Genomic DNA, 16,400 nt, shown 5'->3' with positions numbered 1-16,400 from the left:
TTCGGATGAACTTGATAAAATTGCGGCGTAAAAGCAAGTCTATAAGTAGAAGAGAGTGAGAAAAACTGTCGCCGTTTCGCCTGAAAGGACCATTGATAGCAGCTACGTGCATGAAATCAATGCTCGTAGCAAGGTTTGTGGTGTTGTGGGCGATATAAATTGTAGTAAACATTCGCTAACAAAAAGAAAGACAAATCTTAGTAGGTTTCAGTTGATGACCGCGAGCACTCGGTGGCCAAACGCTGGTGTGATCAGAACCGTCAGCGCGGAGCTTGCGTGCTTGCCCCCCCCCCCCCCCCCCAAAAAAAAAAAAAAAAAAGAAAGAACGTTTGGTGCTGCCGCTATCGCATCGCCATTTCAACTGTGCCACGTTTTGGCAACTCGAATCACGTCAAAAGCAACGCCATCCTTCACACATGCGCTTGGCCGCGCAAAAAACCACGCCACGTCTCCGCGCACAGCCACGGGCGGGCTGGAGGAGGAGGCTCACTTCCACAAGCGGCCGAGGTGCAGTGCTTATTCCATCCCGCAACATACAAAATTGGGCGATCGGGTTGACGGCGCCCATCAAGGCCCTAGCTCGGCTCGTTCTGAAAGGCTCATACCGTAAGCCGCGGCCGATCACGTGAAAATGAACACACGGAGTTACGGCGTGCAGGACGTTACTTCTCCTCGCAATGCGCCTTTACAATGAGACTCACGGGACCGCCGTCTGTGGCGCCATTCACCAACAGCGATCGCGAAAACACGGCACAAATGTTTGTATAGTCGCTACCGCTATAAAAAACGTAGAGGTTAGCTGAAGCAGAACTGATGGGCTCTCTTCAAACGTGCAAGACATTGTCAACAGGTCACAGCTTTGGTTTTCTTCGTTGCCTTTTAATCAACAACTCCTTCCTGAAGATTTATCATTTGGACAATGCGATTTCTTCGCAGAATATAGTCCACGCCGACAGTGTGTTCAGTTGCTGGACGCTGGCCTCATTCAACAAGCACTACGCAGCTCCCGTATTTGGCTTCGCATCTCTAGAGGACTTCTACGACAGCTGCAGCCTCAAGGTAAGAACACTCAAGCACGCTTGATGTTTTGGTCGTATGTGAGAGCTGTTGCGTTGTTGTAGCGCTCTTCTTGTGTTCAACATACGCAGGCATCTTCAAGGCCTTTCTAGAGAGGCACGTGTACATTTCCCACATGCAGCCGCAATATCTCCTTCTAGCTTTGTTTCTCGATCAGAAAAAAAAAAGAAAACATCAATAGCAGTGGACGGGACACTCTATAAACTGTTTTGCTGTCTTAGAATTTACATATTTTTTGAAGAATCGACCGAACGTTGCCAAGAATTCAGAATTGAGAGCTCTCCCCCGACCTTTTTGTTCCATTCGCGTTCCGAGGGGCAAGAAAAAAAAAGACGACACAAGGACATTTTACCACAGTTTACTATTTATTGACGGCGCATAAAAATACGGAAAAAATGTTTCTCTTTTATTTAGGCGTGCAAAACGCACTTACAATAAGCTTAATCAAGGAAGAGCAAAAATATTTTGCAGGAACGTTTTCAGCCCTACATGGAAAGCCCAGGAAAAAAAAACTGGAAATGTGCTTCACCGTAAGCTACCTGGCGTCGTTTGGAATTTGTACATACAGCGCCCAGCATGTGCGAACCATAGGAGTACGGTATATTTTTTATCTCACGTGTGTGACGTGACTGATCTTGGTCTGTCTCATCTGAGCGCGCTCTTAAAGAAGAGCGAGTTATGTGCAGATGGACTTCGACCTTTTTGCTGGTATTTAGCAACAAATGATACTTGCTGCTTGTTATTTAATGTTGGCCACAACATTTAGGCAGAAACTTTGAGCTCAATACCGATACTCACCTAGAAAAAAAATTTCTGCCAACACAGGGCTAACTGGACGAGGCAGAACAGTCGAGCTCTCGCGTGCTGAGAAAGGCCGCGTTACCCAAACAAAATGCGCGCACCGACTTTGTGAAGCAAGACAGCCACTGCGCTTTCCGGTGAAGTGGTAACACGGAACTATATGAAGGGTCAAATTCAGAAATCCATATCTCGCCTAAAGCAAAAAAAAAAAGATGTGATAATGATGGAAATCAAATACTAATAAACATGCCCATCTAATGAACACTTTCTCATATTTTTACGAGGAGTACCTAAAACAAAAATCTGAATGAAATTTAACAAAAAGCAAAACGTATCTTTGTTGGTTTTGTTTGTTTATTGATATTATTAACCGCCGAAGGGTCATTACAGGAATAGAGATACACTCAATATTTACAATACAATGAAGAATCACACGCACTACAATGAAGATAATGATAACAATACTAATAAAGGCACTGATTTTTCACATATATTCACAGTAGTAATAATCCGAGCACACTTGCGCTCGCCGTGACCACTGGGCGGTGTTATTGATCTAGGGGATCAGACCACTTCTTGACCAACACACAAAAATCTGCAGCTCGTCTAGAAATGTATTTAAAGAACAAGACGAAACCAGTGAATCGGGCAGCATGTTCCATTGCTTAATTACTCTAGGAAAATAGTTATATTTTAAAGTATCATTTCGTGTTAATGGTGGCTCGATATACATGCTATGTCTATGTCGGAAGCGTGCGTTGGGCGATGACTTGAAGAAGTCGGACCCGTTAATTATGTTTATTATGAATGTTGAGGAAGAAAAATTTTAATCTGTCCACTGCTGTGGTAACTTCTAAAGCAGGAAGATTTGCGTTGTGGAGAAATTCGCTAGGGGTGTGACAATAGCGATATCAGTTAAATGTAAATGTTAAATAAGCTTGCTTTAATTGTTATTCAAGAATATTCCTACCCTGTATGGTTACGCAAATTATTTCAATGCAATATAGTAAATCTTCGTGGAAATTCAGCAAAATAAACACAAGAAAAATGTATAATACTTCTAACACAAAAAGAACTTATAGCTAGAAGATTTCTTTTTTCAAACTTCGGCTCTCATAAGGGAACTTTTTCACCAAAGTTGCCAAAAAGCAGTAAAATACTGCAGATGAATGTTTTTAGGTTCTTAACTTGGCTGGGTGCTAACCTTGTTGGGTGCTAAAATAATTTTTCTAATAATTTTCTTGCAGAGCCATGTTTTGCGTGCTCGAGAAAACATTAAAAGCTCGTTACGTGATACGGTAATTTTTTAAGCAGAAATATTTTTAGCGAAAGGGATAGTAAGGGGTAGAAAGGGCTAGTAAATAGACATGATTCTTTAAAGCAAGATCTGAGATGGTCGAGAATCCGCCCTCCGACACTCCGTGGAGTGACCCGTCTACGTGTGGCGTCGGTCAATCGATGGGAGCACGTTGGAGGGCACTGATGTTGCTGAGCTGAAACAACAGGTCATGTGGTGCTTTTTTCAAATTTCACTTGCACTTTGCAGCCCCCGAAAAGCTGAAACCACAGCAGGTATCCTAACGGAAGGAAATTATCTGGATATGTTTCCATAGGTTGTACAACATCTCCTTTGACAATGTTGCGATTATGACAATACATTAAAAGTCAATTATAACCATAATTATTTATTACCTGCGCTGAAAGAAAAAGAGAATATTTGAGTTCCTCAAGAGAACAGAGCAATATAGGAAGTTCGTTGCTACGCGAGGTGTGCTTTTTCAGCTTTGGCACAAGTTAGCTGGAGCAGAAAGCGTAAGCTACGCTAATTTCATGCTTTTAAATTCTGATTTAAGCACGAGAACATAACGCACAGCGCATAGTAGCCTTCTCTATAAGCTGGGAAGACTCTTCAATGCTGTATGGTTAGGCAAACGAAACCACTTATTGATTAGTTACCACACTAATTAGTTCATAACGCAAGAACATTACATTGATTTATTTTTCTCAATGTCCAACTCCCTTCGGCCATTACAGGGATAAGGCTTGTAAAGTCAATACCTGCTCCCGAATTTCCTTCGGAACGTGTAACTCCTGTCGATGGCAAGCCCCGCGTTATTGGTCATAAAACCGGAATTGATGGGTCGGGAACGCGACTTGTAGGAGGTCGTCACGCGCTACCTCGCTTGGACACGCGCCGAGCTGACACAAGCTGGGCGCGACCTCGCCCGTGCGTGCAGGGACGCCTGGGCACGGTGCAGCGTCCCCTGGTGTTCCTGGTGTCGGCGGACGACACGCTGAACCCCGGCCGCGCCTATCTCGAAGACGAGATCCTCAGCTCGCCCTGGGTGGCTGCCGTTGTGACGCCGCGCGGCGGCCACATGGGTTTTGTGGACGGCTGGCTGTGGCCGCAGCAGCCCCTCTACCTGGAACGCTTCGTCACCTCGTTCGTCAAAGGCGTGCAACGCGTGTGCAAGGCTCGGGGCGTGCGGGTGCTGCACAGCCTGGGAGACTGACGCTGACGCCGCTGAAAGAGCGCGTTTGCGTCGCTCACGACTCCTAGACTACGCTAAGCGCGGAAGTAATTAAAAAAAGAAAACATCGGTATTTCTTTACTGAGTTACAATTATACGCTGTTTCGATGACACGCTTCTCCTCCGCTTGTACGCGGAGGCAATCTCGCAGAGTAAGGAACGCAGCGGGTCTTGACGCTAAGCTAAGACGGTTGCTGACTGTTCGTTATTCCCAAGTCGCAAAGCATTCCTAATTGAAGGAACCATGAATCGAAGCAAAGGACGACGTAATTTTGTCGATAGGTGGTTGCTTCCTTTTTATATAACGGCTTTATGACGGGTTCTTTAACACAATAACCCTTTGAAAGGTCGTAAGTTATATGCAGTATAATCTCCGCTCCTTATAGCTAGCTGCCAAACTACTGGGTCGACGAAAGTGACGAGACATGAGCGCCATTTGTGCTACAAAAGAGTGTTTTTCCGAACGTCAAAGTAGCCCGCGAATGCATGCAAAGTGCCTAGAACGGCCAGCTGCGTGGCAATTTTTCCTGTGTTTGCGGGCTCCTTTCATGCTCGGAAAAAAAAAAAAAACTTTTGTGTAGCACGTAATGAGCGACAGAAAACTGTATCGGGAGTTGTGTCGTGTTGATCTAGAATTTTCTCATTGACACTTTTCGCTAATATTAATGTTTGAGAAGTTGATTATCTAATTAATGCTAATTATGTAATTAGTTCTGAATGAACCGAAAAATTACCTGAGCATCTCCAAGCGAAGGCAAACAATATTACTTCTGTTCGGTCCAGCTACGTGGCGTTTGCGTATATTTAGTAATTGGCTCAAGTTACGTGGGACACCTCGTATACCGACACACTACGCTCTTCTCAGCTCTGCCATCCCTTCTCTGCCTCTGCCATGTTGTTTACGTGCTTCTCACGCTTGACACATGCACTTTTTTCCACTTTGACACTTCTAATGCTAACACACTGGAAAAAGAGAAAAAGCTTTTTTATGGGACATGCTCTTCGTACAGACAGCCTCTCAGTCATGAACCGAACGCTTTCGTGCGGTGCCGCGAGAGCCGACCTGCAGGGAACCGGCTTATTTCGGAGCATTTATTCACTGCCGCGTAGTGCAGCTCAGCTACGGACAGACGGAGCAAAGCCCGCCTCACGAGACCTTCTTTCTCGCGTTTGTCCGACCATTGTGCGCATGCATGAATCGGCGCGAAACGCTTCCCTTCTCGGCCAGTCGCTAGTTGACGTGTGCTTTGTCTCTGCATCGAGTCGTGCAAGTAGCGAAAATTATTAGCAACAAATCTCTTCTGCGCTCATAGAATTTTATCGGCTTTGTGAAGGTGAGTAACCCGTTCAGATCGGGTAATATTGCGGACACGTAGCAGCGCGTATGGGGAGTGCCTAATACGCAAAGAGCGATACGTATAAAGCATTCTTAATTGAAGGCGAATGAGAGCGTTTACCTCTAGATCTATGCAGACTTCAACTGCTCATATTTTTTTCCAGTTCATGTAGAGTCCAGTCATACCGAATTTGCTACACAGGGTTTTAAACATTTGTTTGACGACGCTAGCTCTTGTTTATATATTTTCTTTCAGCTGCATATTAGAAGCCGGAAATCTCTTGTATTCAATGGCAGCTCTTACAATGGACAAAATTCCATAAAAAAGCGACAATAAGGATTAGACGTCCTACTGTGTATCCACAAAACACTAACAGAGTTGCGTTCAGGCAGGCGCACCTAATGTGCTTTCTTTTGTGCACTTTAAAGGAGTAGGGGTCGGCATGGACAGCACACGCGCGCACTCACACGCATACAAGCACACACGTACAGATGCACGCGCACACACACAAGCACAACTGGTCGCTCTACCAGTTGAGCTCCCACGGCGCCGTTTTCCTCTCCACATTTATGAGAAATTATCGAAGACGGCGAAAGATTGCGTGCAGTGTTTTTATGATGGGCATATGCTTCAAACCGCGACAAATGCTTGATGTTCTTTTCAGTCTACTGGAAGCATTCGTCAACGTGACGCACACACTACGTCGGTCTGTATTTAGCTCTTAACGGCTGGATCGGTGCGCAGGCGGCGAGTTCTTTCAAGGGCGAGTTCTCGCCGCCGCTCGTCGAAGGCTGCCTGTTTCTCAGGGGAACGCACAACGCGTGTCCGTCTCATCCATATGCAGGGACTAAACAGACCAAAAACAAAGCCGGCGCAGCGCACGCGAAGTCCTTTCCGGTCCTTTTGCTCCTCCCCGGCGGAAGCAAAACGGCTCTGATCGGTTCCGCACGTGGTGGGAACGCACAACCAATCAAACTGCCCTATTGAGTGCACTTTTCCGCAGCTTCTCTGCTATGGGAGCAACCGCTTTTCTCTGTTTTTTTTTGTTACAACATTGCCACCGAAAATTGTGAGCCAATACAAACTTCACCTGAAAAAAAAGAAAAAAGCTTCGTGTTAGATAAATATGGATGCCCACGCGCACGACGTATCTTGAACGTAGCGCTCTAAAGCGTGTTTTCAAATATCTTGCACCGGGCGCAGGCGGCAAAGGTACGACGTGCTTCGCATTATAGGCACACTGGTTGACATTACAACAATATTACTCGGCGCCATGGAGCCACTGTCTAGTGCCGTGGGGCCAACTTTAACCATACGACTGCGTTTGCTAACTCGATACGCTCTCTAGTTTTACACTATGTTTTTCTTCTTAGCGCCATGCAAAAGCGAACATTGCGCTCTTTGCGGAGAAAATGTTTTTGCTGTTTTCGACATCGCCAGCTTTTCAAACCTAAGACCACGTGCCTTAAAACGGCCTTCACCGCCGTCCTCCCCTCAGTACGAGTAATCGCTGCAGTGCCAGGATGCGGGCATCGCTACGCTTAACCGCAATCTTCGTAGCCTGAGGTGACGACGCTTGTTTTCTGCTTTACGCAACGTTACCGGGTAACCAGACGTACGGAGCGCTCGTTCGAAGCCCGGTCATCACCCTACCTCGGGAAACAAGTTACTGACTATGCCGATTACGTGGGGCGCAACAAGTGTGCTGCATTTTAGGGAGGTTGTTCGAAGCATAATGGCCGTGATATGTGAAGGTGGTGAAACGCGACTTTAAAGGGACACTGCATAGAAACGCCATATCAGTGTAGGCTGATCAAATAGTTCTTCGAAACTCTATTTGCCGCAATTTCGCAATATTAAGTTGATTACTCGAGGAGAAAATATGGCTCAAAGTTACACTTCCCGAATTTCGCACCGAAATCCTAGCGCTGGTGCTTAAGTTTGACACCACCAACTTTAGTATCTTCTTTTGTGTCCTATTTGGGCAGCGTTTGCTCTATATAAATTGTAGTGACGTTTCATTTCGTGAACGCGGATCATGCGCAAACGTATGGGTGCTGTTTGGAGTTTTTACGCTATGCCGGCTTGCGACAATACGGCTGTGTCAGGCAAGATGGCATAGCGTAAAAACTCCGCAACAGCATCCATATTGACTCGTCTTGCCTGACACACCCGTATTGTCGCAAGCCGCCCAGCACGTTCTTCGTGAGTCGCCTGGACACGCCTAGCCCGCCCCTTCTGTCGGTCGGGTTCAGCTCGTGCCCGGCGCTTGCTGACGACTCCGGGGTCGGTCCACTTGCGCTCGGCCTGTCATCGCTTGCATTGCCCTTCCATCTTTATCGCTCGGCGCTCTGCCTCTCGATTGCCAGGCGAACCCGGTGCAACCGTTGCGCGCACAGAGCCCGTAGCAACTGCCAGAGGAGGTGAACCCAGTGCACCACCGCCTACGCTCCTCCCCCGCGCCCAAGTATGCATTGCCCAAGTATGCCCAAGTATGCATTGAATACGAGAGGCAGCACGAAGGTCAATTCGTTCATTGCTGCTGTCGCACGTCCTCACTACAGCATTTTGACAGCGAGTATGCACGGTCATCGAGTGAGAGGTGTTCATGCTTGCTCGTGCACGCGTGACGGCGTGCTTGTTAATTTATTTAGTAAGCTATTGTTTACATATGTATACGGCTGAGAAAACTGTGATCCTTACTTCGTATAGCTCTCACCTAATTTGCTGTCGCAATCGATGCTTCCCGTCTCGGACAATACCGCGTCTGTTCTTTCGCTTTACTCTTCTTCGAAAGGTGTAGTTAGATTTGTGAAGCTTGACATGACTGCTATAAGGTAGTCTTATACGTAGTTCAATTTATGCTACGAGACTGCTATTCGCTACACTGCTTCTGTTCTGCTAAGCTCGGCTCAGACTATTCCAAACATGCGTGCGTATTGGTAAGATCGAATCAAACCAAATCAAATCATGTTTATCTTTCCAAGCGAACATTTGGAAGGATGCAGGAACAAAAAGTGGAAACTAGTCCGCTTGACGAGGGTTCGTGCCCCCTTTTACAAGGCACAGCAAAGGTGACAAAAGGACAAGCAAACAACAGAATCAAGTATACAGAACTAGATAACTAGTGCACAATTATACAGGCGTACGTATCTTTATTCTCCGCATTTTGTGTGTCCTCCTAAAAAGTTGGATCTTATTTTTCAATACTAGAATGCACAGTAACATCCAATCGAGTGACAGTTCTCCTTTCACAGAATATGTCCTTTGGTCTGGTGTTTCAGCTGCTGATCTTTAGTATTGAGCTTGGACGCAGTCTTTCCCAAAAGTCGTTAAGTGCTGCCTGACTCGTCAGGTATCTCTCCCACGGCACAACAACAACAATTATTGGTTTTCTTAGGTTACCGATCACTCCTGCCTTTGTACGCTCCCTATAAGAAATAGATCGGCATGTGAGCCCCAACTTATGTACCGGTGCTGTTGTTTGTTGTCATAGCAAATGGCCGTACACGGAGCCTTCGAATTCACGCTTGGGAGTCTTAGATATACACAGTCTAAGTCCAGTCCAGTCCAGTCGAACACTATCGTAGGGCGCATTTCTGGAGATCCAACTTCTTTCCGCATCGCACTTATGTTAACGCCGTCGCTTAGAGGGGATCCCCTTAAAAGTTTTCACTGCAAACCACGGGATGACGAACGCTTTTCCCATGGCCAGGCACGCGCTGTTTCCCTGAATCCGTTTACATAGCCGAAGAAACGCCGAAGTATAGTGCGGCGCAAGCCCTGTTCGGAATTTTGAGCCACCGACTTCGCTTCCGTGCCATCAGCGCCAGCAGTCGCCAGTCCACTCGCTCTTCAGTCCACCGAGCACTCTTTAGGTCAACCTCTTTGCTCACCTCAGCTCAATGGGCGTCAGCTCATTCCGCGTGTTGCATTGGGTTTGAGAAGTGTTGTACCCGTAACACTGAACATGGAAGTGAAGATTATGCTATAGTATCGTCAGTTTGGCCCCTTTATGCAAGCGCTAACGCTTAGCGCTAGCTCTTTCGCATAAACTGTACGCACTGCGAAAGCTGTCTGAAACAAGCACTCGGTCATGCTCTTAGTGACGTTGTTTCAGTATATTTCAATACCTTTTTTGGAAACATGCTGTGCTTAGGTTTGGCATACGTTATTTGAAGAGAAACAAAAATTGGTTTTAGTGATTTTTTCATGCTTGTGATATGTGGAGTCGGCCGACTATGTGGGCTTGCCTTTTCAGCAGCTTATCTTACTGTGCAGGGCTAGCCTAGTTGTTGACTTCGGCCTAACTGTTCACGAGCCAAGTAAGAGCGACTGCCGAAGATTGAGTCACCACGAGGTGTCATTTCCGAAAATTTGCATTGAGCACGTTTGAGCGTCTTCAAATGATTTGAATTTGCATTTAACGAATTAATAATCACTATCGTTATCATCGTAATCAGTCCATTTCTTATGTCCAATGCAGGTCAAAGGCCTCTCCCTGAAATCTCCAATTGCCCCTGCCTTGCGCTAGCCGATATCAAAGTGCGCCTGCAAATTTCCTCATTTCATCATCCTGCCTTATTTTCTGTCGTCCTCGACTGCACTTACCTTCACTGACGCACATTGCGTAACTGTAGTGCTCCATCGGATTTCTACCCTGCACTTTACATGGACTGCCTAGCTCCATTTATTCTTTTAATGCCAACTAGAATATACGCTATCCCCGCTTGCTCTGTAGTCCACGCCATCCTCTTCCTGTCTCATAATGTTACGCCTAATATTTTTCGTCCCATTTCTCTTTGCGCTGTCCTTAACTTGTTCTCGAGCTCCTTTGTTAAACTCCAAGTGTCTGCCCTATATGTTAGCACTATTGAAATGCAGTAATTTTACGCTTTCCATTTCGACGACAATGGTAAGCTTCAACTCAAGATTTGGCAATGCTTGCCATATGCACTGCAACCAATTTTATTATTGACGTAAAAGTTCTGCGGAAACCCACATGGTGGAATTGCCTGCAATTTCATTCTCGTGCTTAGGGTCCCCTGTGAGTTATTGCCCTAGATAAATGTACCCCTGCACAGATTACAGAGGCAGACTGACGACCATAATTATTGTTCCCTTGACAGGCTATTTAACATTACCTTTGTCCTCTGCATATTAATTTATTAACTCTTACTATCTCGGTTAAGGTCCTCAATCATTTGTTGCAATTCATCGCCAGTGTTGCTGAACAGGACGATGCCGTCTGCAAACCGAAGTTTGTTGGGGTATTCACCGTTCATTGTTACTCCTAAGTCTTCCCAGTCTAATAGCTTGAATACTTATTCCACTCATGCAGTGAATCGCATTACAGAAATTGTGACTCCTTGCCGGACCCCTTTTTTGATAGGTAATTTTCCACTTGCTTGTGAAGAACCAAGGTAACTGGGGAATCTTTATAGATATTTCCCGATATATTCACGTATGCCTCCTGTACGCCTTGAGTACGTAGTGTCTTCATGACTGCTGGTACCTCTAGTGAATGAAATGCATTTTCGCAATCTATAAAAGCCATACAGAGGTTGGTTATACTCCGAAGATTTCTTAATTACGTGACAACGACTTATTATAGTCAAAGTCAAATAAAGGGCTAATAAATATGAGACCTCCTAGTGGGCTTCCAGAAATGCGCGATAGAGCTTGCATTTAACGCGGTCTCGTTTCTGCGATTCAACAAAATAACTTGAAATAGCAGTTGGCATAGACAACTCAACTTATACAGGCTGTCCAAACTATCATGCACCCAGATTGAAAAATGATAAGAAGCCAACACACACTGACACAAACAAACACTGTCCTTGGTGTCAGTGTTTGTTGGCTTCTTGTGATATGACTAATGCATATCGGGCCCCTCGGTTAATCCCCTTTCTTCTCGTTTACCCAGATTGAAAGATATACAAATGTTACGTAGCTAGACATAACCGAGGAATTGCTGTTTGCCGTCGCTTGGAGAGAGATCGTTGATTGCATTCCGCCTAGTTACATAATTAGACATAACAGTGTCTCTAGAGTTTCGAAGCTCGTTCTTTCATTCCCGCCTGCATGCGGCCCAAAGTAACGGCAAATAAGCTTCGTAGTGCTAGACTCCAGACGCGTCGTACGCGTTTACATTTTATTTTTTTTAAAGCAAAAAATTTTTTTTTACAAGCCCTGCGAAACCTTGCTTAGCGTCGCTGCTTCTGGTGTCTTGTCGAATGGAACACGTGACCGCAAAGGCACGTGACCGCGCTCCGGTTTCTATTAGGGCATATGTGCCGGAATTAAAAGGGTGAATACTACTGAATCTAGAGCCTCGATTCTCTCTGCACGCATCGCCTTTCAAAAATCTTCTCGCGATGCTAATCGAGAGAAGATTAGCATCGAGAGAACATCACCTTCGTTCTCGGGATTTCAGTATGTCGCCGTCTCCCCTTGGGCGTCCGCATGAACTTTTTGGTTGACTGTCAGTGTAGCTTGTGAACAATGTAGTGCGCAAGCCTAAAGATTGCGCCATCTAGATGAAAGTTGGGATCGCTCTCGCGGATAAATATTGCATAACCTTGCGCGTTCTACAGGACGTATTGTGCATAAATATTGCAGAAAATTACCCGATGTACAGAACTACAATAATGACTAAGACAATTGTATACAACGCTCTCAAGTTTATAACATCCAAATAAGAGGTTCACGAACTCGGATTTTCCTGTAGAATCTAACATATGCGTTAGAGCTGCGTATTTTGATTCTTTCGATTTTTTTTATCGAGTCTGCTTTCAAGAGCACCTACAGGAAGAACTGGTCGTCTCCTTCGCCTTTCCATATTCTGGCACTTTTGATAGCGAAACGTGTTTACGCCTGGCACGTGTACCTGCTTGCGCTAGCCCCTGTGAGCTATTGCTCGTTTGTTTGGCTTATTTTAGATCAGAAGCGTCTCGCAGGCGAGTAATCATTGTGCAAATATTATATACATATATAATGAATCAAGATGAAGCTATGCAAATGGTGTGTAATCCTTGTACGGATACTTCTTTGCACATACATATAAACAAGACAAGGATGGGAACTGAACGGCTGTCGTTTATATACGTATGTGCAATGAAGTGTCTGTACAAGGATTACTCACCACTTGCATAGCTTCATCTTAAATATCGTCTTGTGTGGCCCAGGGAACAGCTCAAAATTGCACGCACGCCCACGGGTCAAGTGATTTACTTCTGAACCTAACGTTACAGCGCAAACACCTAAGACAACCCACAAAAAGAAAGACACGACACACACTGGCGCTGACTAACAACTTCTTTTTTTCCTTTCGTCGTCGATGCATATAAATACCTAGGCCACACATCCGCGCAGGCGCAGAGAATACATTACTGACATCAGCCAATTTATCGTATACGCAAACGTAGGAATTCAAATTCTGATGGGTGCAGGGAGAAAGATGTGTCACTAATGCAATTATTGCCTGGTATTTTTATGTGGTAAGCCTCCAAGGCAAGCCGCTCATGTTCATTCTTGCTTTTTCCAAGAATTAACGTGCGATCAAGTCGCGCCTCACAATTGCTGCAAGAGTTTATATGCGCAACAATGTGCGCTCCTTTATCTACATTTTTGTTTACTTTTTGCGCATGTTCCCTGAGTCGCTCATTGACGCAACGCCCTGTCTGGCCAACGTATGTCTTACCACATGAGAATGGAATGCCATAAACCACGCCGACAGCGCACGACACGTATGAGGCACCATGCCGAATTTGGCATCCTCCTCTGCTCTCTCCGCAGGTGCGGGAACATAGCTTTGAAAGCTTGTTTGGCGCAAAAATTTCCAAAGGAACACCATGCCTGCAAGCAACTTTCTTGAGATGATGGGTCACCTTATGCATATAAGGGACCACCGCAGGCCTTCACGTCCGGCGGCCAGCCTTCGTGCGGTTTTTCTTCTCTGGATCAGAGCTTCAACCACGGCAGTCAAAAGCGACATAGGGAACCCAGCTGCCAAAAGTCGGCTGATCTGATTATGAAAACTTTCTTGCATCTTGTGCACACACGAACTCTTAAGAGCCAATTCTATGCATGACGACGCAATACCTATTTTCACAATCTTCGAGTGCGCAGACCTGAAGGACAACAGTTCCTTTTCCGCACGGGGTTGATGTGTCTTGGGCGTTGATGTGTGTTGGGCGTATTTTCGCCATATTTCCGCGCACTTGACGCGATCGCGAATGTAACGCTAGATGGACCTCCAGCCTTTCAGAAAAAGAAAAGTTACGATTATAGTGCGAAGTGATCCCGCTTAGTAGCAGGAAATGACCATAAAAGGGGAAGCCCGCAAGGCTTTATTCAGTGTTACTGCGAACTACCATCGCAAAGCAAAGTGAAAGGACAAGTGCTTGCAAAATGAGTAGACGCTTTCCCACTGTTAACGTCTTTCGCACTCAGCACGACGTCGTCTTTCATGATACAAGGGTTATTGGCAGGCAGCACGACAGAGGTGCTCGCCACATAATCGAACACAGCGAAGCCTTTCACGGATGGCGCGGTGATCTATCATGCGACCTAGAAGACTCGCGTGACGCGCCTGCACAACAGCGCCGATCGTATTCTAAACGGTTGCGATTATTGCGCCGTAATCACATTGACGCACCACTAACAGCCATCTAAATCGAAAAACGAAGGATGGCACGAAATGTACACTTACAACTTCTATTTGAAACGCTAGAGAAAACAAGTGAAAAATAATAAATGACGACACATTATGCTCGAGTCACGATTCCGAATATAACGCGAGGCGCGTTCGAAGGCAAAACATTTCACTCGAAAAAGAAAGAAACCTCCCGCTATATGTGTGCAAATAAGGTAATTAGAATAATAAATTTCTTAAAAGAAATACGTAAATAATGGCAATAAATTGTTTCATCTACGCGCAGTACGATTACATTGCTAATTACTAAGCTTATATAATTTGTACTTTACTAATCCGTTACCGTTACTTTACTAACCTTCACTGCTTTATTCTCACTGCAGTTGTTACGTGATTCACCATGTCTGGCCCTCAACATCACCCCTAGTCACCAATCCAGCCCTCCGCCCAAATTGTTTGCAGACCCCTCGTCTATTGGCTAGAGCATCGGGGGCCGGCTTCAATTACGCCAACCGTCGGGCAAGCTTTTGTCACTGGGTATATGACAATCGGCATGTGCCGGTCTCCAATGAACCTCCTTGATGCCCACTCGGGTAGCAGCTTGTTGTGTCCGCAATAAGCAGTACGGGGGGTCGATGAGAAAGATGACTGTCGACGGTAATGAGATTAGCACTTCATCACACTTCTTTGCTGTGCTTTGGAAGTAATCCAGGAGTTTCCAGTAAGCTTTTCTATGTGTACATTGGACACAAATGTAGAGTGCGCCGAAGGACGCCTCGTAGCACAGGTTGCCGACTACCATGGAGTTGACCAGGGAGCTTGCGCACAAGCACAACTTGAGACGCACGTGGCCCTCGCGGCCACAAAAGTGCATTTGCATGATGGCCACTTGGGGGACCCCCAGGGAGACTCGATCCTTTCTCAGGTGGCCATCCTTGCGCTCTCACAGGATTTTCGATCTCACACAATATGCCACACAATCATGTCTCTATCTCGTTAGTTCGCCCACCCTAAGAATCATAATTACGCATGATAACTAATTACGCACCTATAGTAGCACAGTAGGCTATATAATCGCCCTCACGTCGCCAGTCACCTGCATAGGACGGGTGCGCCACTCACTTTTCTTTTTAGCGGGCGCATCATGCACTCCATGAATAATGGCGCCATACCAGTCCACAAGGCAGTTCAGGTCTAGGTCACACTGTACTAATTGCGTTGATAAAATGAATGTAGGTCTTACGGAGCTTACATGATATTTCATTAGACACTCAGAACGACTATGCTTTGAAACGCCACAGCACTAATATTTTCGTGAAATTGCAAATTTGCCCTTTATCCACCCGCCTGCATTCCACAATTGCCGTTAATGGAAGCGTTACAACGAGCCCATTAAATATTTTTACTTTGAAAACAGCAACGCAACTTCCATAGCTTTTGTTTAGATAGCTTCGTGTTTTAACTATCCTAACTCATCCATTACCTTCCATTTACTGACGCGAATTGAAGCAGCACATCGTCTCCAGTGATCCGAGTGTAATGGCGTTTTCGAAGCTCAGCCCGTCAGCCATTCATCAAAGTGACACACGCAGACTCCTAGTTGTACTCATGGTATTCTCAGTACTAGAGTGCCCCGCATTTTCTATAAATTTATGGACAGGCAGTGGGACGTTCAGTACCCCGATTTGATTATTCCTTCCAGCAGCGTAGTTATCTAGGAGGAATATTCATGAAAGAAAAGTTTCTCATCCATCCGATAGCAAGAAGCTACAAGTGAACCCGCGCGGAGTTCCCAAAAAGAAGCTGAGCCATCGTAGTCGCAGAAAAATTTGACCTATACTTCGAGGAGCCAATCTGGGATCAACGCCTTTCTAGTGCGGGTGACGAATTCTTCTTTCGGGATGTTAAGTATGTTGATGCAGAAGAGTAGCACAGACCAGATATTGTTATGCATAAGATCACTGCCAACGGTCAAGGGAAACTGAGGATGCAAAAATG

The 16,400-nt window shown here is 45.6% G+C and overlaps 1 protein-coding gene across 2 annotated transcripts in view; it reads left to right on the top strand.

Annotated features, from left to right (window-relative positions):
• The window catches only part of LOC126534020 (protein ABHD1-like), a 50,257-nt gene that overhangs the window by 23,429 nt on the left and 10,428 nt on the right, over positions 1-16,400 (top strand). The window contains exons 4-5 of one of the 2 annotated variants that reach the window (XM_050181232.3): positions 937-1,059; positions 4,116-4,476. In XM_050181232.3, the coding sequence (XP_050037189.1) occupies positions 937-1,059; positions 4,116-4,391 (399 nt within the window). In that variant the 3' untranslated portion in view covers positions 4,392-4,476. Of the gene's footprint in view, positions 1-936; positions 1,060-4,115; positions 4,477-16,400 lie in introns of those variants that run through there. The other variant, XM_050181233.2, reaches the window with a different exon arrangement.

This window comes from Dermacentor andersoni, chromosome 7 (assembly GCF_023375885.2).
Source record: "Dermacentor andersoni chromosome 7, qqDerAnde1_hic_scaffold, whole genome shotgun sequence".
Taxonomy (NCBI): Eukaryota; Metazoa; Arthropoda; class Arachnida; order Ixodida; family Ixodidae; genus Dermacentor; species Dermacentor andersoni.
This window is presented reverse-complemented; position numbering and strand designations above follow the sequence as displayed.